The 21,543-nt window shown below is 59.0% G+C and overlaps 1 protein-coding gene and 1 pseudogene across 3 annotated transcripts; one reads left to right on the top strand and one right to left on the bottom strand.

Moving 5' to 3' along the window:
• The first annotated feature begins 2,700 nt into the window (after positions 1-2,700).
• HSPA12B (heat shock protein family A (Hsp70) member 12B) lies at positions 2,701-21,290 on the top strand. Of its 2 annotated transcripts, XM_032419678.1 has the most exons (13): positions 2,701-2,779; positions 8,264-8,323; positions 10,142-10,239; positions 11,241-11,365; positions 14,042-14,228; positions 14,537-14,641; positions 14,924-15,040; positions 16,972-17,146; positions 18,052-18,138; positions 18,581-18,685; positions 18,781-19,039; positions 19,501-19,604; positions 20,235-21,290. In XM_032419678.1, exons 2-13 carry the CDS (start codon positions 8,281-8,283, stop codon positions 20,870-20,872), a joined length of 2,043 nt encoding a protein of 680 aa, XP_032275569.1. In that variant the 5' UTR covers positions 2,701-2,779; positions 8,264-8,280; the 3' UTR covers positions 20,873-21,290. The 2 variants fall into 2 exon arrangements, with proteins under 2 accessions (XP_032275569.1, XP_032275570.1); XM_032419679.1 differs by lacking the exon at positions 14,537-14,641 and having other exon boundaries at positions 20,235-20,872.
• Positions 11,433-13,819, bottom strand: LOC116641899 (annotated as a pseudogene). The gene is made up of 3 exons (XR_004301271.1): positions 13,769-13,819; positions 13,314-13,392; positions 11,433-13,146 (listed from the first exon to the last, which is right to left on the bottom strand). The product of XR_004301271.1 is annotated as an uncharacterized LOC116641899 (transcript).
• Positions 21,291-21,543: the final 253 nt, after the last annotated feature.

Below are 21,543 nucleotides of genomic sequence, written 5' to 3' on the forward strand. Positions count from 1 at the left end.
ATGGAGGAGCCGAGGCCAGGGTGGGGAAGCCTGGCCTGGAGAGAGGCTGCTCCTGGGAGGATACTCTCAGAGGCTGATCCTTCCTCCAGCTTCCCCACCCCGGGAGAAGCAGAAAGCCGATGAGGTCAGTGGGCGGGCCCACAATGGCACTGGGAGGGGAGAGGAGGGTGTCGCAAGGGCACAGAGAGAGAGGATGGTAAAGGTGGGGGCTCTGCAGGATCCTTGTGCATGACCTCCTGGGCCCCAACTTGCTGGCAACTGAATGGAACATTCTTGACTTTGAGGATTTACTGGGGTTATTTGCTGTCCTTCCCTTCTGTTAGACTGGAAGCTGCCCAAGGGTGGGGTCTGTAACTCCCAAGTCAGACTGAGAGGGCCCGAAATGGGGGGGCGGGGGGGGGGAAGCCTGCCAAGTGGGAGGATGCTGAGGCCTGGGGACCGCTTACCATGAGTCTTCTTCACTCCTGCTCAGAGCCTGCTGCCATGGCCCTCAGAGATGAGCCAATAGGTAGAGCTCGGGGTGGGGATGGAAGGAAGGGCAGAAGAAAACAAGAGGCAGACTGCGTTGGAGGGGCCAGACCCTTTGCCCGGTCTCCATACACTCCCCTGCGGCCACTTCCGCCCTCCCCGCCTTTGCTCAGCCTCTGGCATGACAGGAAGGGCTGACAGCCCCCATCACACACCTGTCACACACCCAGACACATGCAAACACACGCACGAAGACACACATATATAATGTACATAGACACAAAGACACAAACAGACGTCCCGGGGGACACACTAACTCATGAACACAGTCCCGGGAGACACACTAACCCGTGGACGCGGTCCCGGGGGACGCACTAACACACGAACGTGGTCCCGGGGGAAGCACTAACACACGAACGCGGTCCCGGGAGACGCACTAACCCGTGGACGCAGTCCCGGGAGACACACTAACACACGAACGCGGTCCCGGGGGACGCACTAACCCGTGGACGCGGTCCCGGGGGACACACTAACCCGTGGACGCGGTCCCGGGGGACACACTAACCCGTGGACGCGGTCCCGGGAGACACACTAACACACGAACGCGGTCCCGGGGGACGCACTAACCCGTGGACGCGGTCCCGGGGGACACACTAACCCGTGAACGCGGTCCCGGGAGACACACTAACCCGTGAACACAGTCCCGGGAGACACACTAACACACGAACACAGTCCCGGGAGACACACTAACCCGTGAACACAGTCCCGGGAGACGCACTAACCCATGGACACGGTCCCGGGAGACGCACCTGCAGGAGCAGCCGGTGGAGGCTGCCGACTGGATACCTTGCTGGCTTACTAGCCAGCCACTGACATCGCACACTGGTGCAGCACCCCCCACCCCCCCACCCTGCCTTGCTGCAGGGGCGCTCCAGGGCAGTGACCCGGATAACAAGGGCAACAAGCCTAGCAGAGGTGACACTTCAGCTGATGAGCTTTCAGATGGGCAGTGGGGAGGAGGTACAGTTTCTAGGGAGGGAAAAACGGCTCCGGCAAAGGTTTGGGGTAGCGGGACAATTGTGATGCCCAAAGAACTGTGGGGCCCTTGTCTGGGGGGGGGGGGTTGACAGACCAGACCGGAGGCCAGACCCCGTACTGCAGAGAGACGTGGCTGAAAAGCAGCCCTTGGCCCCCCTCCTACCTGTGCCCAGGCTGAGTACCCTCGGGGGCACACTGGGCAGAGGCAAAGGGGCCTGGCCCAGGCCCTCCAGAACCAGGTAGGTGGTGCAGGGCAAGGTAGGTTAGCTGCCTTAGAGGGGCCTAGCAGAAAGGGGTCTCCATCTGGCAAACCCCTGTTTGGAGCCATGTCCTAGCATCCCCCAGAGCACCTGGTTAGGATAGGAAGGCTGTGAACTCTCCAAGGAAAGGGGCTGGGTGCTCTTTGAGGAGGCTGGGTGAGTTCCCAGTGAGCCCCCTGCCAGGAATGGGGCCCCAGCCTGCGAGAACCCTTCCTCAACGCCCCAAGCTTCATCAAGGACAGAGCTAGGCCCCAGCCTGGGGCCCAAGGGGCTGACCTCACCTTCAATTAGGCCTTTTCTGTCTGACCCTTGGAGACCTGGCTAGGGCTGGATGGGGGGTGGAGAGTGGGACGGACTGGGGACCCTAAGGAGTCTGGGCCAGGGGACAGGAGGTGTCCGAGCCAGGGCCATCCCTCCGCAGCGGCTAGGCTCTGGAGTTGGGCTGACCTGAGCTGAGCCCCGAGGTGGGCCCTTTGGGGCGGGGAGGGAGAGCCCCTCGGCCGCTGGCCGCAGGAGGCCGACGAGGGGTCTGGAATTCCGCTTCCCTCCCTCCACCGCCCCTCCTCACCCTTCTCTCCCTCCACCTCTCCTCCTCACCCTTCTCTCCCTCCACCTCTCCTCCTCACCCTTCCCTCCCACCCCCGGGGCTGCGGGCGGGGCGGAGGGGTGGAGGCGCAGCGGCGGGGCACTGGAGGGGCGCTGGAGGGGCGCAGGGAAGGGCCGGGACGCGGGGCCGGGGTGGGCCCCTCGGAGAGGCCCGCGCAGGCAGGCCCCGCCCCGGCCTCGCACATCTGGGCCGGGAGCGCGCGGCCATCCGGCCTGGGGGAGGGGGAGGGGCAAGGGGCGGCGGGCGGGGTGGGCGGCGCGGGGCGAGCCGGAGGCGCGGGCTGGGCGCACGTCGAGGGCTGCGGCCGCCGCGGCGGGGCACGGCCACGAGCGGCGGGGCACGGCCACGGGCTGCGGGCCCGGCATCGAGGCGGGTGGACGGAGGTCGAGCTGTCGGGAGGGCGGAGGTGAGTTCTGGGTGCCAGGGGGGTCCCAAAGAAGAGAAAGGCGGGGAAGTGTGCCGTCCTGCCGGTCCCGAGCTGTCGGCCGACACCCCCCACCCCGCCGCCCGAAAGACTTCCTAACCCTGGGCGGCCGGGCTGGGGACCGATCCTGCAAGCTGTTCTCTCCAGTGGGGCTGCGGGTTCAGAAAAGCAGTTGGAGCGGCGACCGTGGGCTCCCCTCAGGGCTTCGGGACCCCACACCGGCTCTGCGGAGAGTGGGGGAGCTGAGGAGAGCCCTGTGCCGCGGTAGGGGTGGGGCTCGGGGGCTGGAGTGGGGCGGGGGTCTGCTCCAGTAAGCCAGTTTGTGGAGGACACAATGCCTACGCCAGACGTGGAGACCTGGAGGTTGAGTGTGTGTGGGGGGGGGGGGTCACCTGGTGGGGGGAGGGGGTTCCCAGGGCCTGTGGTTTGGGAAGCTCCAGAATGGCAGAGTGGCCAGGATGCTACAGTGTGTGAGTGTGGGCAGGCCTCCGGACAGGGACCTCTGGTTTCTTTCTTGAGGCCGGCTCAGGGGCCCAGGTGGTGTGGGGTCTGGGCTCCCTGCCGGGCCGTGGAGCCACCTCGTGTGGGGCAGAGAGACTGGGAGGGAGGGAGTTCTAAAATATGGCTTCCCCGTGAGAGCAAGCGCCCCAGAAGGTGAGGGAGGTGATGGGGGTCTGGTGGGCAGAGGATGGGAGGGGCCTCGGGCCCTGGGCTCAGTGGGACAGAGGTTGTTTGTGAACTGGCTTTGCTGCAATGATGAGGACCCAGCGGGGGTGGGGCAGGATGTATGGAAAGAAAAGTTGAGAACAGGGAAGGGCCATGGGAGGCCATTTATGCCTCCCCCTGCCCCAGCGCAGGAGAGGCCACCCCCCTACCCCACAGCCTCCTTCTGGTCCCTCTCCTTGAGGGTTCCTCTCCAGAGACAGACTGGGGCAGCCCTTCGGGTGCCATTTCTCATCTGTCCTTGGCCCTGGTTGGTCCAATCTGTGGCTTGGGAGAAATGCCTGTGGCCTCTCGGCCTGCTGACAGGTCCTATTCCGTTGACAAGCTGGCAGGATATTGAGCAGAGAACAGTGGATGGGAGAGGCAGGGTCCAGTGAGAGGAAGCGTGCAAGGGAGGGAGGGGTACTGTAAAGACCTGGGTGGGCTCTTTGTCCTCATGGGCAGAGGACAGGTATGTTTGGAGCCCTGAAATCCAGCAACACCACGTTACCTCGGTGCTCTTTGGGGGCATAAGTACCCAGCCTTCACTTCCCCTCCCCAGGAAGAGATTCTTGGAAAATGTTCTCCATCAGGCCAGAAGTCCTTGGCTTTTGTGAGTCTGGGAAGCACTCTGGAATGGGAGTCTCCGGTTTGGAGTCCTTGGACTCAGCCACACCCTGTCCTGGCCCCTGGTGACTGATAGGTCATACCTATTGGGTAGAAGTCGGGGCCAGGGGTCAATGTGAAGCTGAAGATGGGAGATCAATACGAAGCCAAGGGCTGGGAGTCAGTCCGTGGGAGGGTTAAGGGTCTGTCTGTGAGTAGGGTAGGGGTCAGGCTAGGGCCAGAGTTTAGCCTGTGCTTGTTGCCAGGAAATGAAGTTACTTTCTGTGTAAATCAAACTGCCCCACCCAGTTATGCTCAAACCCGTAAGCATCACCAGTCTGAAATCAGTGAGCCGCTGGGGTGGGGGTCTACTCTGCCCCATTTCCAGCTGTGGATACTGCCCAGTCATAGCTTTCGGGAACCAGTGTTGTCCTGAGCCTGATAATTAGCATTCTCCTTAAATGTTTCTGGGTGTGAATGCAGGGTGGGGGATGTCCCAAAGACTTATAAGGCTGCCACCCCCTTCTACCTCCACCTCTCAAGGAATCATCAGGATCCTCCTTCTTTAACACAGATTGATTCAAGTCCTCCCTCCCTTCCTCCCTAAAGAACTCAGAATGATTAGAATAAAAGTTTCAATAAGACCAAAAACTTCTGGGGCGCCTGGGTGGCTCAGTTGGTTAAGTGTCTGCCTTCGGCTCGAGTCATGATTCCCAGGGTCCTGGGATTGAGCCCTGTGTCAGGTTCCTGGCTTGGTGAGCTGGCTAATCCTGCTCCTCCTCCCCCCCCCCCCCCCAAGCCTGGCTCATGCTCTCTCTCAAATAAATAAATAATATCTTAAAAGAAAAAGACCAAAAACTTACAACAAGAGAAAATTCAGAATCCACACCATGAAGGAAAAGAACAACTGCTCACATCTGTCCAAGTCCTGCCTTTATCAACCACCTTCTTTACCTGCACTTGTCAGTTTTTTTTTTTTTTTAAGATTTTATTTATTTATTTGACAGAGAGAGAGAAAGAGAGTGCGTGCACACAAGCAGGGGGAGCAGCAAAGGGAGAGAGAGAAGCAGGCTCTTGCTGAGCAGGGAGCCCAATGCAGGGCTCGATCCCAGGACACTGGGATCATGACCTGTGCTGAAGGCAGACACTTAACCGACCCAGCCACCCAGGTGCCCCTGAACTTGTCAGTCTTAACAAGCCCCCTGTGTGACCCATTTTACAGGAGAGACACTGAAGCAGAGAAAGGTGACATGATGCACTCTGGCCAGATGCCATAATAGGCCCTTGCCCGCCCTGAGACCCCCGAGTAGGAGCACTCTGTGCCCACATACTCAGAGATGGGAGATAACTGGAGCAGCTCCAGATAGCTGGGAGGATTGTAGGCGCACAGTTTGGACATGGAATCCAGCTTAGAGTGATGACTCCGGAGTCTTTTTTTTCCTGGTGTTTCTAGATTGATTCTCCTCCAAATACAATAGCGTTGGTCCAGAAAATCCATTCATTCGTTCAACCACTTAGCACAGAGCCTGCCACGAAGAAATGCTCAGTGTTGGCTGAAGAATCGAAACAATGTACACACAGCGCTGTCAGCTTCTCCCTTGTGGACTTGATCCAGCTGTGTGCTGGTAAATGTTTTACCATCAACTCTGTCAGAGGGAGAAAAACCCAATTTATAGTGTTTGCCAATTTCTGTGGTGTAAATGCTTCCATTATGGCTGATTTCAAGTTGCCCATGTCCTGTCAATGAATGCAGAGTTGGGAAGAGATGCAGACTCAGCTCTTGGGGCTGGGGAGAACCACCTCCCGAACACCCGAGCTGAGCCCCTGTCCTGGCTCTCAAGGCTCATACCCACGCCCGATATTTGCTTTCCCTTTTCTTAGCACCACCCTGCTGCTCTGAGTGCCCACAAGCAGCCCCTAACTTTCCCGTGATTCTCATTCCTGGGCATCCAGCAGAGCGCCTCTGCTGATAGCAGGATTGCATGTGTCTGGAAATCTCTATGGTGCTGGCCATGGGGGAGTATTCTGGACATGTCTGAGTGTCCGTCTCCCTGGGCTGGGCTGTGTCAACTATGTGTGAGCAAGGGTGTGTGCATGCGTGTGATTGCATGTGACGGTGCCCAGACCTGTGTCTGCCTGTGTTCTGTTAGCAAAACCTCCTGTTCGGGCCACTGGCTACAGAGACGGAGTGGGCTCTGAGCAGCCTCACCTTTGTTTGGGGGGCGCTGCCAGGCCCGCAGCTGAGGCCAATAGCGTGGGTGATGACTGGCCCAGGGACACGTCGAGTGGCACCTCTCAAACTCGACTGTGCCCAGAACCACCTAGGATCTTGTTAACATGCAAGTTCTGACGCAGTGGTTCTTGGTCCGGGCCTGAGGTTCTGCATTTCTGACAGCTCTCGGGGGCTGCAGTGCTGCTGCCTCTAGCCTGGCCCCTAGAACTTCACAGACACAAACTCAGGTTCCTCCCATCGTAGAGAAGAAAATGCAAACCCATCCTCCCCTCCTCAGGCTTGCTGTTCCTCCAGCTACTACCTTCACACCAGCCCCTGAGGTCAGCCAAGCTTCTTGGAAGTGCCCACTGCGATCTCCTCCCCTGTGCTCCCTTCTCGCCTAGGCTCCCTTGACTTCTACCCCATCTCCATCAATCTGCCGAAATGCTGGCCCTGGGCCATTAAAACAGGTGTTTCGAGGCTCATCGAATAACCTCTAAAGGCATCTAGCTTCAGGGGCATCTCTTAGATCTGAGATCTTCCCGGAACCATAGCAGGCTTCCAGTCTCCTCGGGCAGCCCGCCTTCCTCCAGCCAGCTTTCTGTGCTGGTGCTCCCTTCTTTTCCCCCACGACTCCCCGCCAGGCCTCCCGTGACCGTGACTCCCAAATGCGCCTCTCCACCTCCGCTTTCTCTCTGACCTCTGCATCATACATCATCTGGCTCCTCGGTCTGTTCTCTTGGCAGTTGCAAAACTGCACCCAGAACTCTGCCCCTTGCCCCTGCCAGCCCCACCTTCGCCAGTGTCCACCTCACTGTCCACCTCATAGCTCAAATTGGACAATGTCACCCTTGACATCTTTTTCTTCCTAAGCCCCCATATCCAATCCGGCCATCTTCTGTCAGCCCGGTTGGTTTTAACCTCTAACTTCAGAACTCCACTTCTGTCTCAAGACACACAGCCACCACCATCCTCTGTCGCCTGGAGCCCTGGTAGGGCTTCTGCTTCCCTGCCGCCTGTTGTAATCTGCACCCTCCATACAGCCAGGGTTTTTTTTTAAAATGCAGGGTTAGTCATGCCCCCACCTCTGCTCTGGTACTTCAGACCTTTCCAGATCTGCTGTTGCCCTTCATATAAAACCGGATCTGAAATAGGGACCCCAAGGGGCTCCTGGATGGCTCAGTTGTCTGCCTTTGGCTCAGGTCATGATCTCAGGGTCCTGGGATCGAGCTCAGCAAATCGGGCTCCCTGCTCAGCGGGGGGAGTCTGCTTCTCCCTGCCCCCTGCCTCTCCCCTCTACTCGTGCTCTCACTCTCTCTCAAATAAGTAAAATCTTCAAAAATTAAATAAAATAAATAAATAAATAAATAAATAAATAAATAAAATAAGGTCCCCAGGGGCCTGCCTACAGGATCGGCCCAGCCTCTCTCTCCAGCCGTACCAAGCCTTTCTGCCTGGTTGGTATCCAGCTGTGACCTTGACAGCATCGTTTGTAATCTCAAATTCACTTGGGTGATTATCTGACTATGATCAGTTTTCCCACCAGGCTGTGGGCCTCCAGGGGCAGGAACAGTGTCTCTCTGGGTCGCTGATGTCCGCTAGCACCTGGCACGGACTGGGCGCTTGAAAACATTTAGGAGCATCCTGGTCGCAACAAAGCCTCTGTTAAGTTTTTGAGACAAGCGGGGACTGTGGGACTGAACGTTAGATGAGCCTGAGGAATTACTGTTAATATTGTTACACATCAGGTCGGTGTTGTGACGATGTTTTTAAAGTCTTTATCTGTTAGCGGAATGTACTGAAGAATTTATAGGTGAAACAACATGATGCCTGGATTCGCTTCAAAGGGCTCCAGCCAAAAGTAAACAAATAAAATAAATAAGCATTCAGAGAGGAAACAAAGGAACAAATAAATGCCGTTCTGTTTTGTCTGTTCCTGCTCACAGTCACAGGGCCTGCAAAGATGCTGGCTGTCCCGGACATGGGCCTGCAGGGGCTGTACCTCGGTAAGACTCTCCCCTGCCCGCCCCCCCACCCCCTACAGCCTTGGCCCTGACCCACCACCCCACTCGCCCTGGCACCGCGACCCACCCCCAGTCTGCACACGGGTGCGTCTCCCAGAAGAGGGTGCTGAGCGAGTGTGTCTGTGCATGGGGGTTGGTGCACACAGGACTGTGTCTGTGAGTGTGTGTCTGTGAGTGTGTGTGTGCCCAGTGGGTCTGTGTGCCCAGGACTGTGTGCGTGAGCATGTCTTGAGCAGGTCTGTGTACATGGGACCTGGTATGAGCGTGCGTGTGCGTGTGTGTGCGCGTGTGTGTCTGCCTGCCTGTGGGCAGGTCTGTGTGTGCAGGGCCTTGTGTGGGAGTGTGTATTGGCAGCTGGCTCTGCACGCACAGAACCCTGCATGTATACACCCGCATCTGCCTGTGGCCGGGTCTGGGAGCTGGCTCCGTGTTCTCTGCAGGGGTGGCAGGCCGGGAGGCAGGAGGGACACTCCTCAGGAAGTCCATTAACAAAGACCCGGTGGGCTGGGCCTTCCTTCCTGCCTCCCTTCCCAGGCTCCAGCCACAGCAACTCGGCCCCTCGGGCTGGAGCTGGTGGCAGGGCCCAAGCCCGTGCCGGCTGCCTAGAAAGAAGGAGCCCTGGGAGAGCCACCCCCCTACCCTGCCCCTCCAACACCTCCAGACAGACTCTGGCCTGGTCCAGGCACTTCCTTGAGTCCCCCTCATGCCTCACATATGTTCCCGCGTACTCCAAGGCCAGGGAAACTGGGACCTGTCAGGGCTCAGGGCAGGACAGCTGCTGAAGGAACACAGGCCCCGGGCCCTGGCTCAGCCTAAAGCCAGCCAGACCAGTTCGACGTGTCCGCAGGTCTTCACACCAGACCCCGTCAGCCTCCTGGGCCACCTCCCTGTCCCCACACCTGAATCTCAGGGCAGCCCCAGTACCCCCGGCAGGGGCCTTAGCAGAGCCCAGTGTGGTGGTGATGAGCCACCAGCCCACACCTAGGGATGACCAGCCAGGCAGGCCCTTAAGCTGCGTGATCCTCCAAGCCAGGCTTTGGGCTGCCTTCTGGAGCTGCTCTGCTTCCTCCCAGCAAAGGTCCAGCTCAGTCCTGGGCCTGTGAGAGGGTTTCAGTGGGGCCTCCTGCCCCCAAATGCTGGCTCCAGGCTTCTGTGTGTCATGGGGAAGGGCGGCTCAGAATCCAACTTCCTAGTGTTGTGGACACCCCCCAGCTGAGGGCTGGGCTGGGAGAAGTGCTATTCCCCTTCTCGATCCCCACCAGCTGGGCCTGTCCTTGGCCCTTAGCGGAGGGAGGGAGGAAGGGAGGGTGGCTCCTTTGGGTCCTGATTAGAACCATGTGGCCAAAGTCTACCAGGGAGGGGAGCAGCCCTACCTCCTGCTCAGTTCCGTCTGTAGTTCCCCACCTTTTCTGGTTTCTCTACCCTCCACCCTCACCTCCACCCCAGGAGCCCACCCACCCCATCTCTCCTGCCCTTCTCTCTCTGGACTCAGTCTCCCCCATCCCCCATAATGCTTCTCTGTCTCTCCCCTCCCCTGCTGCGTCTGAGGGATGCTGGGGAGACAAGGAGTCACCAGGTGAGGCATGGGCCACCCTTCAGGGGGAGGTCACCTCAAATTGATAACAGGCCCTCAGTCTGCCCCTGCCTCCGTCTTGTCCTTCCTCCCCTCCCCCACTAGTCCTCCTCCCCCAGCAGGGTGCCCCTTGCCTCAGTGCAGCAAGGACTGATGGAGAACCTCCCAGTGCCCAGCCACCAGCCCCTACCCTGATTGTGCCAGAGTGACTTGCCCTCTCTTTGCAGGCTCCAGCCCCGAGCGGTCCCCCGTGCCCAGCCCGCCTGGCTCCCCACGAACCCAGGAAAGCTGTGGCATCGCCCCACTCACACCCTCGCAGTCTCCAGTAAGCCTGGGAGCAGGGATCCTGGTGGTGGGTGGTGGGTGGCTGGGTGCTATGGAGAGGAGTCGTGCTCCAGAGAACTTGGCCTGGTGTCTGGCAGAGCCCTGGCAGGGCCTGGGCTGGCCTGGGGGTGGCGCCATGCCTCTTGCCCCTGCACATTCCAGTTAATGTCTCCCCCAGAAGACTTAGCCTCAGGTGACCTTGGACTGTAGGGGTAACAGTTCTACTCAGGTGACTAACGTAACTAACACCCGAACAGCCCCGCTCCAGGATGCCATCCATGGACCAGAGCCTGCCTAGGGCAGGGAGACTTCTGAGCATGTAGTTACTTCAGGTCCTCAGAGCAGTGGCCCTCCCAGAGTTGCTCCCCTTCCTGTGGACCACAGCCCTCCCTGAATACAAGTTATATCTGGGGAAGACAAGACACATTGCTAAAAATTAGTTTGGAAACTACTAGCTTGAAGTATCCAGGATATAAACCTCCCTCAAACTCCCTGGGTCACCCCACCCAGGATGGCCTCACCCTAGTGATCCAGCCTGGGGATCCCCTTGTTCTCAGGGAGCCCAGGCCTGGCCTGGGAGAAGGAAGGAACCACGGTGGGCCTGTGCACAGGCCTTTCTCCTCTGCCATAAAACCAACGGAGTCTGGTTGTCTCACTGTGGCCACAAAGATCTGGGGGGTCAAATATACACAGGTCCATGTGTTACCGAAGCTGCCCCGAGGAGCTGTGAGGGGGGTGGGGCTCAGGCTGGCCAGGCAGAAGGCAGGCAGAGAACCCAAAGAGGAAAGCAGGAGCTTAAGCCAAAAGCTGCAGAGGGTGACCTGAGAGGCCTTGGGATTCTGAGCAGTTGGTCGCTCTGGGGCTCAGCCTGGAGCCTGGGGAGGGGAGGGGAGCCCGGGCAGGTGACCGGGGCAGGGCCAGTCTGGACCACAGCCAGAGGAGAGGAGGGGCTCGGGCATGCAGCCCTTGGCTGCTGCCTAACTCTGGGTCTCGCCCTCACAGAAGCCCGAGGCCCGGGCCCCCCAGCGTGCTCCCTTCTCCGTGGTGGTGGCCATCGACTTTGGCACCACCTCCAGTGGCTACGCCTTCAGCTTTGCCAGTGATCCTGAAGCCATCCACGTGATGAGGTGAGGGGGGCTGGGCTGGGAGCTGGGGGCGGGGGTCCTCACTCCCTGGGATGGGCCTGGTCTCAGAAGGACTGTCACTGAGGACACATGGAGTCTGCCCCGAGCTCCCTCCATCCCCAACACACACGCATATATGTGTTTTTTAAATAAAAGTGGGATATCCTACAACTTGCCTTACTTTTAAACTTTCAACATTATTTTGTAGATGTTTCGCGTCAACACATAAAGCCACAATTTCTCTTAATAGTTGCATAGTGTCCTACGTACAGATGTGTCATGATTCGTCTATTTTTCTATTGATGGTTTTGGGAGGTTTCTTCCCCTCTAATTGTTCACTATTACAAAAAGTGCTGCAATGAATAGCCTTCCTTGAAAACCTGTGCTGGGATTTGTGTGCGGTAGACAGGCAGATTCCTAGGCTGAACACCTCAGTGAAGGACAAAGACGTGAAGGATCAGAGGGTTCGCTGAGTTAACAGGTCACACAGTTGTTAGGAAAGAGATGGGCAAAAAACCCATTCTGATTAGTCGAGCTTTATTTGAACAGTACATTTTTTGACACTCCCCTCCAGGTCTCAAGACCCTGATCCTTTGAAGGATCAGGATTCTTAGTGAAGCTGCAGCCAGTAGGTGGAAGACCCTTCTAGAAGACCCCAAAGCTCCAACCCCAACCGGGATCGGGGAGCCGAGGGGCTTCCCAAGGCCTGGGAGGGTAGATGGCAGGGTGGATGGAGAGACAAACATAAGGGTCACTTCCCCAAAGATACAAGGGACTTCAGCTGCATAAGCATGAACTGTCCTTCCCCCTTCCCTGCTCCGTCCACATCCACATAAGGCCACAAAGATCTGGGCACTTACAGCCCTCTAGGAGCTCCAGGGCATCCCAGCTGGCATGCTCGTCAGCACACATGACGGAAACCATGCTGGACTCCATGCTGGGGCTGAGGACCAAGAAAGGACGCTGTCCTGTGGAGGGGACAGTCACAGGAAGTAACTGGAGGGTATCTTGGCTTCCTCCCAAACCCTCCCCACCCCTACTAGCCACCAAGACCTGCCATTTCTATCTCCCTAATATCTCTGGAACACCCAGTCACTTCTCTCCATGGCCACCACCCCTAAGTTCAGCCCCACCCTCTCTCACGTGGATGGTAGCAATATCCTCCTCTCTGGTTTTCCTTCTCCATTTTTCCTCCCCTCCAGGCTGTTGCCACATGGGGACCAGTGAACTTTCTTTCTCTTTCTTCTTTCTTTTCTTTTCTTTCTCCTCCTTCTTCTTTTTTTTTTTTAACTGGGCTAAGTGGCTTTATTAGCAAAAGCCAGGATTACTAAAGACTTAAGAGTTGGCACTGGGGCCCTTCTTCTTGCCAAAGGCGGGCACAGCATTAACAAACACCAGTTCTGCATCCACTGCTTGGCCTGGCCTGTCTTCTTTTTCTCCTGTTTGGCCACTTTGGGTCTGCCCTCTTACTCTCCCAGCATGGCCCAGGGAACCATGGACTTTACCTCCAAGCATGTGGATGGTTACTTCCAGAGTGGTCGGAGCCTCCACCCCACACTGGCCCTGGTAGCTTCATCGTCTAGGGGTGTGCCTGCCAGGAGCAGGACTTGATCTCCTTGGAGTGATGCCCTCCAACAAGTCTGTGTGAGCCTTGATCTGGGCTATCGTGCCCTGGCCAGTCACCTCAAGGGTGTGTAGCTCCTGGGCGTGAACAGAAAGCTGCGTACCAGCAACTGAATGCCGGTAACCCCTGCTGCCACCACAAAGGTCAACCAGTGACCTTTCTAATGGCAGATGTGGTTATGATTCCTCATTCTCCTACTTAAAACCCATCAAGACAGAATTCAGATATGGCATTTGATGCTTTTCCTTAGCTGACTTTAACATTCCTGCATTTTTTCCAGCTGCACACTGAGCCAGCCTATAGCTCGTTCTCCTGGCTCTTCCACACCTCTAAACTTTTGCACATGCTGTTCCTTCTGCCTGGATTCCCAGTTCCTTCCCCTAAAGGCTGCAGGGATGAGCTTGGCCTAGAGGGGTCAGGGCATCAGAGAAGGCAGAGGAAGGGGAGAAAGAAGTTGCCAGGCCAATGAACTAGACAGGGAGTTCTGGGTGGAATTCCAGATGGCACCTGCAGATGGGGAGGTTTGGAATCTCGTTCAGGTTTTGGGGTCCTGCTGGAGGTGCAGTCAACTGGGTGTAGCTGCCAAGGTGGGTCAGATAGGAATGATCGATGCCTTGAAGGAGCTTGGCGGTGGAAGATAGCCGAGAGGAGGGCAAACCGTCTGGCTGGGAGAAAGCCTCTGTGAGGGTCCTCTAGGGATACATCAGGAGGCCAGACCCAGGCAGGTGGATGATGGCTTGCTGCTGCTTAAGAGTACAGGGAGGTGAAGTCCAATGGTGTACCTCATGGGAGGAAGCAGGAGCTGAGGATGTTGAGGGGTCCTGTGGCCCCATGGATAGGCAGGATCCCATGAGCAGCATTTATGGAGATTTAAGGGGATGCCAAGCACGATCTTCACAAGACCCCTAAGAGGTAGGTACTATTATTATTTCCATATTACATGTAGGAAAGCTAGGTGGCCTGCCCAAGATCACAGAGCTGATCCCAGAGCCCGGTACCCAACCCCACGAAGGGAGGGTTTCGCCGACCACACTGACAGCCCTGTGCTTCCACAGGAAATGGGAGGGCGGGGACCCAGGAGTGGCCCACCAGAAGACCCCCACCTGCCTGCTTTTGACCCCGGAGGGCGCCTTTCACAGTTTTGGCTACACCGCCCGCGATTACTACCACGATCTGGACCCTGAGGAGGCGCGGGACTGGCTCTACTTCGAGAAGTTCAAGATGAAGATCCACAGCACCACTGTAAGGCACATTCTGGCTCCGGGCCGCTCCAGCCAGGGGGGCGGGGCCAGGAGTGGAAAGGGAGGGGCTCACGGAGGGGGAGCAAAGGTAAAAGGTGAGGAGAGGCTGAGGGGGCGGGGCTAGGGGGTGAGGCCCCGATTAGTGGAGAGGCGGGGCTAACGAGAGGGGCTGGGGACAGAACTAATGTGGGATTAGCGAGGACACTCCAGAGGCGAAGCAGCACGAAATGGGGTGATTTTCAGAGAGGGGTCGTCAGGAAGTGGGGGCAGAGCTATGGCCTTCTGCAGAATTGCCTATGACCCTGCCAGGATCTCACCCTGAAGACCCAGCTAGAGGCTGTAAATGGAAAGAAAATGCCTGCCCTGGAGGTGTTCGCCCATGCCCTGCGCTTCTTCAAGGAGCATGCCCTTCAGGTGCGCTGCGGCCCGGGGCAGGGACCCCCAGGTCCATCGTCTCCTCTCAGCCTATCCAGCAGGGGTCAGAAATCATCTTCTCCAGCCCCTGCCTTCCCATTGGATGGAGCCTGCATGGGACATACAGGTGTTGGGGGTGGGGGGGCGTTAGGAATTCCTCCCACTCAGCTGGGAAGTCCTTCCTGAGGCTTGATTAGCAACTCCAGCTCCCATAAATAGAAGGCTGAAGATACCCCCCCCAACCCAAGCCAGCCTACCCCTCGCTACCCCCTCCTGCTGCAGGAGCTGAGGGAGCAGTGCCCATCGCTGCCAGAGAAGGACACTGTGCGCTGGGTGTTGACGGTGCCCGCCATCTGGAAACAACCTGCCAAGCAGTTCATGCGTGAGGCTGCCTACTTGGTGAGGACGGGCAGACAGAGCAGGGGGCGTCACTCAGGAGGGCTCCAGGGAGGCCCCCAAGACCCTCCTTTACCCACCACCCTTGGGACCAGTCATTGCGTAAAGACCTGCGGCCTTCCCCTGCTGGGCATTTTGGAGGGTTGTTGCCACCAGGAGAGGGTGCGAGCCTGCTGGAACAGAGAGCAGAGGGGATGAGAGGCACAGCCCAGGCCAGCCTAGCCGGTGTCTTAAGTCAGGTTTCCTAGAAGCAGAGCGCAAGATAGGGATTCTTGTGCATGCCGCGTATTGAAGAAGGGCTCTCAGGAGAAAGAGTGAGGGAAATGGGCAGGAGAAAGAGCTGAGCAGGAACGTGGTCTCAGCTGGAGTCTAGCCTCAGCCTGATCCCGTGGAGAGGACTGGAGGAAGAGCTGTACCCAGCAGTTGACCACAGTGAGGCAAGGCGTTTGGCTTTTTCTGGATCCATATCAGCCTGTCATTGGTTCCCGGGGGTGTGGGGGAAACTTCTCCAAGTGAGGTGGTTTCCATTCAGCTGAGGGCAGTTCTCCAGAGAAGGGGGCAGCTGGGAGCCAACACACAGTAGCTGGGCAGGGCACCAAGAACATCCGCTTCAGCCAGCACCAGTATTTTCCAGGGACTCCACCACCACCGAGCCCCAACCACTGTCAGTCTTTGAGCAGGAGAAACAGGGTGATGAAGTTATGAAGGGAGGTGATTTGGACCAATGCTTGCTGGGCTTCCTACTGTAAGAGATGCCTAAAGGTCTGGAGAAGGGGGGGGCGCACAACTCAAGTCCCCCCACCTCCAGTGAGATGGGGGGAAGGGGAAGCACAGCCTCCCAGAGAAGACTCATGGCTTGGTCCTCCCCCTGGGACCTTGGGGGACACCCAAGGACCTCCAAAAGGCCTGCCGGTGCACCCCCTGGAAGATACCAGAGCCCCCAACCCCCACACACCTGTGGGCCAGGCATGCCCCAGGTGCCAGGTCTGTGGGTGCCTACGCTTGTCACCGGAAGGAGCTAACCTTGAGGTAGTGGGCATCCCCCCTGCAGAGACCAGGATGAAAGCAAGGCTGTGCCCAGCCAGAATAAACACCCCCCCCAGTGCCCCCTGCCAGTTTATCTACCCTGCTTCCTCCCACACTGGTCCCAGGCTGCCAGTTCAGGAAGGGCTGGCCCTGGGCGGGAAGTCTCCATACCCACCCATCCCCAACCCCCACCTGCTCAGAATCCAGGGAATCCCACAAAACCATAAAGTACTTCCCACAGGGGGAGGGATCCCCTGTCCTGATACAGGAAGTAACAGATCCCAGGTGTTTTTCTCCCCACAACTGGCCTGGCCTGGTGTCTGCAATTTCACTGTTTGTCTCTTGGTGCCTATATCCGATTCTTGGGGAACAAAGTTCTCCTGGGAGTGGGGAGTGTGGCTATTGTCTGACACCAGCCTGGTGAAGGAAGAGGGTTCAGTGAGCCAAAGGGGACCTCCGCACGCACACACCATCTGCTCTAATTGGTGATCTGGCCATTACACCCCGTACACACTGTGCTAGAGTCTGGGCTAACACCCTCAGCCGGTGCGCAGCTGGCCAGTCCTGCACCTGTGAAGGGGACCTTGCCAGAGCCTGGGCCACCCTGGGCAGCTTGGAGGGGCAGATCCCAGGTGCTCTAGGTTTTCACTGTCTAGTCTCTTCCTGCTGGGCAACCCCATGGTATTCTTGGCTGTGGCCGTGCCCCTCCCCAGGCTGGTCACAGGCTAGCTCTGAGGGAGCTCCAAATTTGTGCAGCATGGAGGGGCCTGAGAGGCCTACCATGGTTGGGGTGTGATGGGGAGGAGGTGGGGAGCCCCCCAGGCCCTGGCTGCCTGCCCAGAGGTGCCATCTGAGGTGTGACACTTGGCCCATGGAGCTCCCTGGCCCTGCCCACCACCTATCCCCAGGCTGGCCTGGTGTCCAGGGAGGATGCAGAGCAACTCCTCATCGCCCTGGAGCCAGAGGCTGCCTCTGTCTACTGCCGCAAGCTGCGTCTACACCAGCTCTTGGACCTAAGCAGCCGCGCTCCAGGCAGTGGACGCCTGGGTGAGCGCCGCTCCATTGATTCCAGCTTCCGGCAGGGTGAGCTGCCCCCAGGGGCACTGCCCAGTGGTATGACATTTGCCCTGGGAGGGTCAGAGGGTCACTGAGGCCAGAGGCTCGGCCATGTCCGACATCAAGAGGAGACAACCCCCTGCTCCACTCCAGCCCAATCTGAGAGGGCAGAAACATCTCTGGTGGACTTCAGTCTGAGGGAGGAGGCACGGCCCTGAGCTGGGGGAGCCCAATCTGAGGACAGAGATCTCACCTTGCCCTAGGAGATCATTGTCTGAGGAGGGTAGGACTCAGCCCCAGTCCTCAATCTGAAGGTAGGGGAAACAACCTGTCCCGAGGGGAGGTGCTGACAAAGGAGGAAGTCAGCCCCCACTCTGAGCCAAGGTGGTCTTCAAGAGTTTTCTCTTCAGCAGCCCCTGAAGCAGCCACCTCTCCCACCCTGGTACATAGCTGTCATCCCTGTTCCCCCCACAATAGCCCCGAGTTCCCGCTACCAAGCTCAAGCCCCAGTACCAGGACTGGGCACTGAGACAGCTGTGGTCAGTCTTAGTCACTCTCCCAGATGCTGTCTCCCATGACTAGAAGAGGTCCCAAGTCCTGGGCTCCCCTGGATCCCCCAGGAACTCCTCCCCCGGCCAAACTGTCCTAACCCCAATTTTGCCCTGCCATGAGCCGGCCTGCATTAAGGGAATGTCCTGCAGCCAGAAATACTTCCCCTCAGCTGTTGGTCCCAACACCGGAGCGTACCCCATCGGGTTTTTCCAGACCCTTTGAGGTTCAGCACTGCCTTCTCCTAGTTAGCGTAGAGCAGGAGTTTCAGGAGAACTGGCTGGTCCAGATGCTCATGGAGGGTGCTGGTGAGGGAGGTGCCGAGCGTGCCAGCAGAGGCACCTCCTTCTAACCCCACTGTCCTGCTGTCCCTCGACCCCCAGCCCGCGAGCAGCTGCGCCGGTCCCGCCACAGCCGCACGTTCCTGGTGGAGTCTGGCGTCGGAGAGCTGTGGGCAGAGATGCAAGCAGGTGGGGAAGGAGGGACAGAGGGGCGTTTCTCGGGTCCTGCGGGGAACATACACTGATAGGGGGCAAGGGAACATTCGCGAAGTGGGCTCTAGCCCCTAGAAACCCCGCCCTTACTCCTCCATCAGCTGCACCTAACCTGGCAGTCACGGTCACCTGCACCCCCACACCACTCAGCCGCGCCCCTGACTCCCACTTCTCCTGGGGATTCTCCACGGATGAAGTTGCAGAGTCCTGGAAACACCTTCCCCCAAAACCTTGCGTCCCTACCCGGTAGCCTAAGGTTTAAGCACTTGGAAGCCCCTTACAGCTACTCCCACCCCCATCCTCCCCGCAGGCAAGGCTCGGGTCTGGGGCAGGGCTGGGGGCTGGGTGAATCTGGAAGGGAAGCAGAGCTGAGGGTGCAAAGCGGGCCAGGAGTGCGTGCTCACGCTCGCCGCCGCAGGAGACCGCTACGTGGTGGCAGACTGCGGAGGAGGCACTGTGGACCTGACCGTGCACCAGCTGGAGCAGCCGCATGGCACCCTCAAGGAACTGTACAAGGCATCTGGTGAGTAGCCCGCCAGGCAGCACCCTTGGTACCGCCAACGCCCCCTGGCGGCAGATTCTGCACTGACTCCCTCTCTATCCCCTGCCCGACCCCAGGCGGCCCCTACGGCGCGGTGGGCGTGGACCTGGCCTTTGAGCAGCTGCTGTGCCGCATCTTCGGCGAGGACTTCATCACCACCTTCAAAAGGCAACGGCCGGCAGCCTGGGTGGATCTGACCATCGCCTTCGAGGCCCGCAAACGCACGGCGGGCCCGCACCGCGCAGGGGCGCTCAACATCTCGCTGCCTTTCTCCTTCATCGACTTCTACCGCAAACAGCGAGGCCACAACGTGGAGACAGCCCTGCGCCGGAGCAGGTGGGTCCGGGGACCATGGGCTCAAGCAGGGTTTGCGGATGGGGAAAGCCCCTGCAAGGGAGCATGTGGGCCCCAGAGTCTGCCCCACCTGACCCGTGCACATTTCTTGCCAGCCAACAGCAGGAGAGGGGCATGAGCATCCCAGCTAGAATCCGCGGCAGGAACTGGGGGAAGGGCCGACATCTTTCTCCTCCCCGCACCGCGGCAGCCTCCCCCCCCCCCCCCGCCACACACACACACCCCGTGCCAGCCAGTGTGCCTTGGTTCTTCTGCCCAGAGACAAAGGGAGGCTCCTCTCCTGGGGCTTCATGCCTGGAACTTGAGCAGGCAGGCGCCTAAAGCCCCTGAGGGAGTGGGGCTGGGAGAACACACAATATGCAGTCAGTGCCCAGGCCCACTGGCCTGGAGCAGGGGTAGAACCCCAGACCCCACCGATAAGCCTGTGCCCCCTTCACCAACAGCGTGAACTTCGTGAAGTGGTCCTCGCAGGGGATGCTCAGGATGTCTTGCGAGGCCATGAACGAGCTCTTTCAGCCCACGGTCAGTGGGATCATCCAGCACATAGGTGAGTGCCTGAGCTTGAGTCCTCCACTGACCCCCACATTCACACTCAGATGCAGGAATGATTCCTCCCCATTAGTGCCTGGAAGCCTCCACCCATCCATACACTGGAATGAGACCCAGAATCACCTGAAACACCTGGAGGACACAGTGTCGTGGGTATTAAGAACTTGGAGGGATGATGTGTATAGTCTCTCTTCTGACTGTAAAAGAACCCCTGATGCCTCGGTTTGCTTATTTATAAAATGGGGTGATAGTATTGGGTCCCCAAAACTGTCATCCCAGGGAGCTGAAATACTAGAGATGTGCACACAGTCGGCAGGAGGCACTTAGTACATGAAAATGCATATCCTTATCTCGCCCTCCACGTCGTGGTGCGAGAGGAAAGGGGGTAGAGTGCAGGGGAAGCAGAGCCCGTGAAGACTGCCCGAAGCACTCACTGAAAACTCTCGGTGTTTTTCTTCCTCCGAACCCGGCTACCGTTTTAGGGTGACGGAACCAGTTTCTAGTTGCCAGCTGGGTACAGGATGGCGGAGGGGAGGTGCCTGTGGCCTCAGGGTGGCGGTCTCGGAGGCCGGTGCGCTCTCTCACCTCGCGTTCCCTTCTCCCCCCCCCCCCCCGCCCCTTCCCGCAGAGGCGGTGCTGGCGCGGCCCGAGGTGCAGGGCGTGAAGCTGCTCTTCCTGGTGGGCGGCTTTGCGGAGTCGGCCGTGCTGCAGCACGCGGTGCAGGCGGCGCTGGGCGCCCGCGGCCTGCGCGTGGTGGTCCCGCACGACGTGGGCCTCACCATCCTCAAGGGCGCGGTGCTGTTCGGGCAGGCGCCGGGCGTGGTGCGCGTGCGCCGCTCGCCGCTCACCTACGGCGTGGGCGTGCTCAACCGCTTCGTGGCCGGTCGCCACCCGCCCGAGAAACTGCTGGTCCGCGACGGCCGCCGCTGGTGCACCGACGTCTTCGAGCGCTTCGTGGCCGCCGAGCAGTCGGTGGCCCTGGGCGAGGAGGTGCGGCGCAGCTACTGCCCGGCGCGGCCGGGCCAGCGGCGCGTGCTCATCAACCTGTACTGCTGCGCCGCCGAGGACGCGCGCTTCATCACCGACCCGGGCGTGCGCAAGTGCGGCGCGCTCAGCCTCGAGCTGGAGCCCTCCGACGGCGCGTCCCCCGGCCGCCGCGAGATCCGCGCCGCCATGCAGTTTGGCGACACCGAGATCAAGGTCACCGCCGTCGACGTCAGCACCAATCGCTCCGTGCGCGCCGCCATAGACTTTCTTTCCAACTGAGGGCGCGGGCGCCGTGCCAGCCCCAAAACCGCCCCGTGCCAGGCCCCGCCCTGTTGCGGTCGGGGGGTTGGGGTGGGGGGGAGTCTGGGGCGCTGGCTCGTGTGGACAGAGCTGCTGGTTCTGAAGTCAGCGCCTCTTCCCCCGCCCTCCTGTCCGGGGAGATGAGGTCGCAGGATGGGTAGGGACAAACTCTCGCTTTGGAATTGGGCCCGGGTCGGCTGACTGGAAGGCCGAAGAGCCCTGCCAAGGGCTGAGATCAAAGAGAAGAGGTTTGTAAGACGGTGCGCCCACAGGGGGCACGTGACCCCGAAGGCAGAATGCAGCAGAAGACCAAGCCCTGGCCTGAACTGGGGGGTGGGGGGTGGGAAGTGGAGGCAGCTGGGAGAGGCGGAGCAGGGCCGCTGTAGGAGGGGCAGCAGGAGGACAGAGAATGTGCAGGGCTTGGGCCTGAAGGGCCCAGTACATGGATTGATAGGCTCAGCCAGCACAGGGCGCTGGGCAGAGAGGCCCTATGGCGCAGAAAAATGGCTGGAGGCTGGCACAAGCAGCACAGGGGTACAGGACCTTCCCGGGTGTGGTACTGACCATCCAAGTATGATTGTTAATTTTTAAACTTTCTCAATTAACAGGCTAAAAAGGAGGATGCAGAATGAAGGCACTTATGAGAGGAT

Source organism: Phoca vitulina, unplaced genomic scaffold (genome assembly GCF_004348235.1).
Source record: "Phoca vitulina isolate PV1807 unplaced genomic scaffold, GSC_HSeal_1.0 scaffold22, whole genome shotgun sequence".
NCBI classification, from domain to species: domain Eukaryota; kingdom Metazoa; phylum Chordata; class Mammalia; order Carnivora; family Phocidae; genus Phoca; species Phoca vitulina.

What these genes read in the sequence shown, in the direction of transcription:
- HSPA12B (XM_032419678.1), top strand. Translation starts at nt 8,281, where the DNA reads ATGCTGGCTGTCCCGGACATGGGCCTGCAGGGGCTGTACCTCG. An exon ending in TGAAGATCCACAGCACCACT is followed by an intron (nt 14,229 to 14,536) that starts GTAAGGCACATT and finishes TGACCCTGCCAG; the next exon opens with GATCTCACCCTGAAGACCCA. An exon ending in ACAGCCCTGCGCCGGAGCAG is followed by an intron (nt 19,040 to 19,500) that starts GTGGGTCCGGGG and finishes CTTCACCAACAG; the next exon opens with CGTGAACTTCGTGAAGTGGT.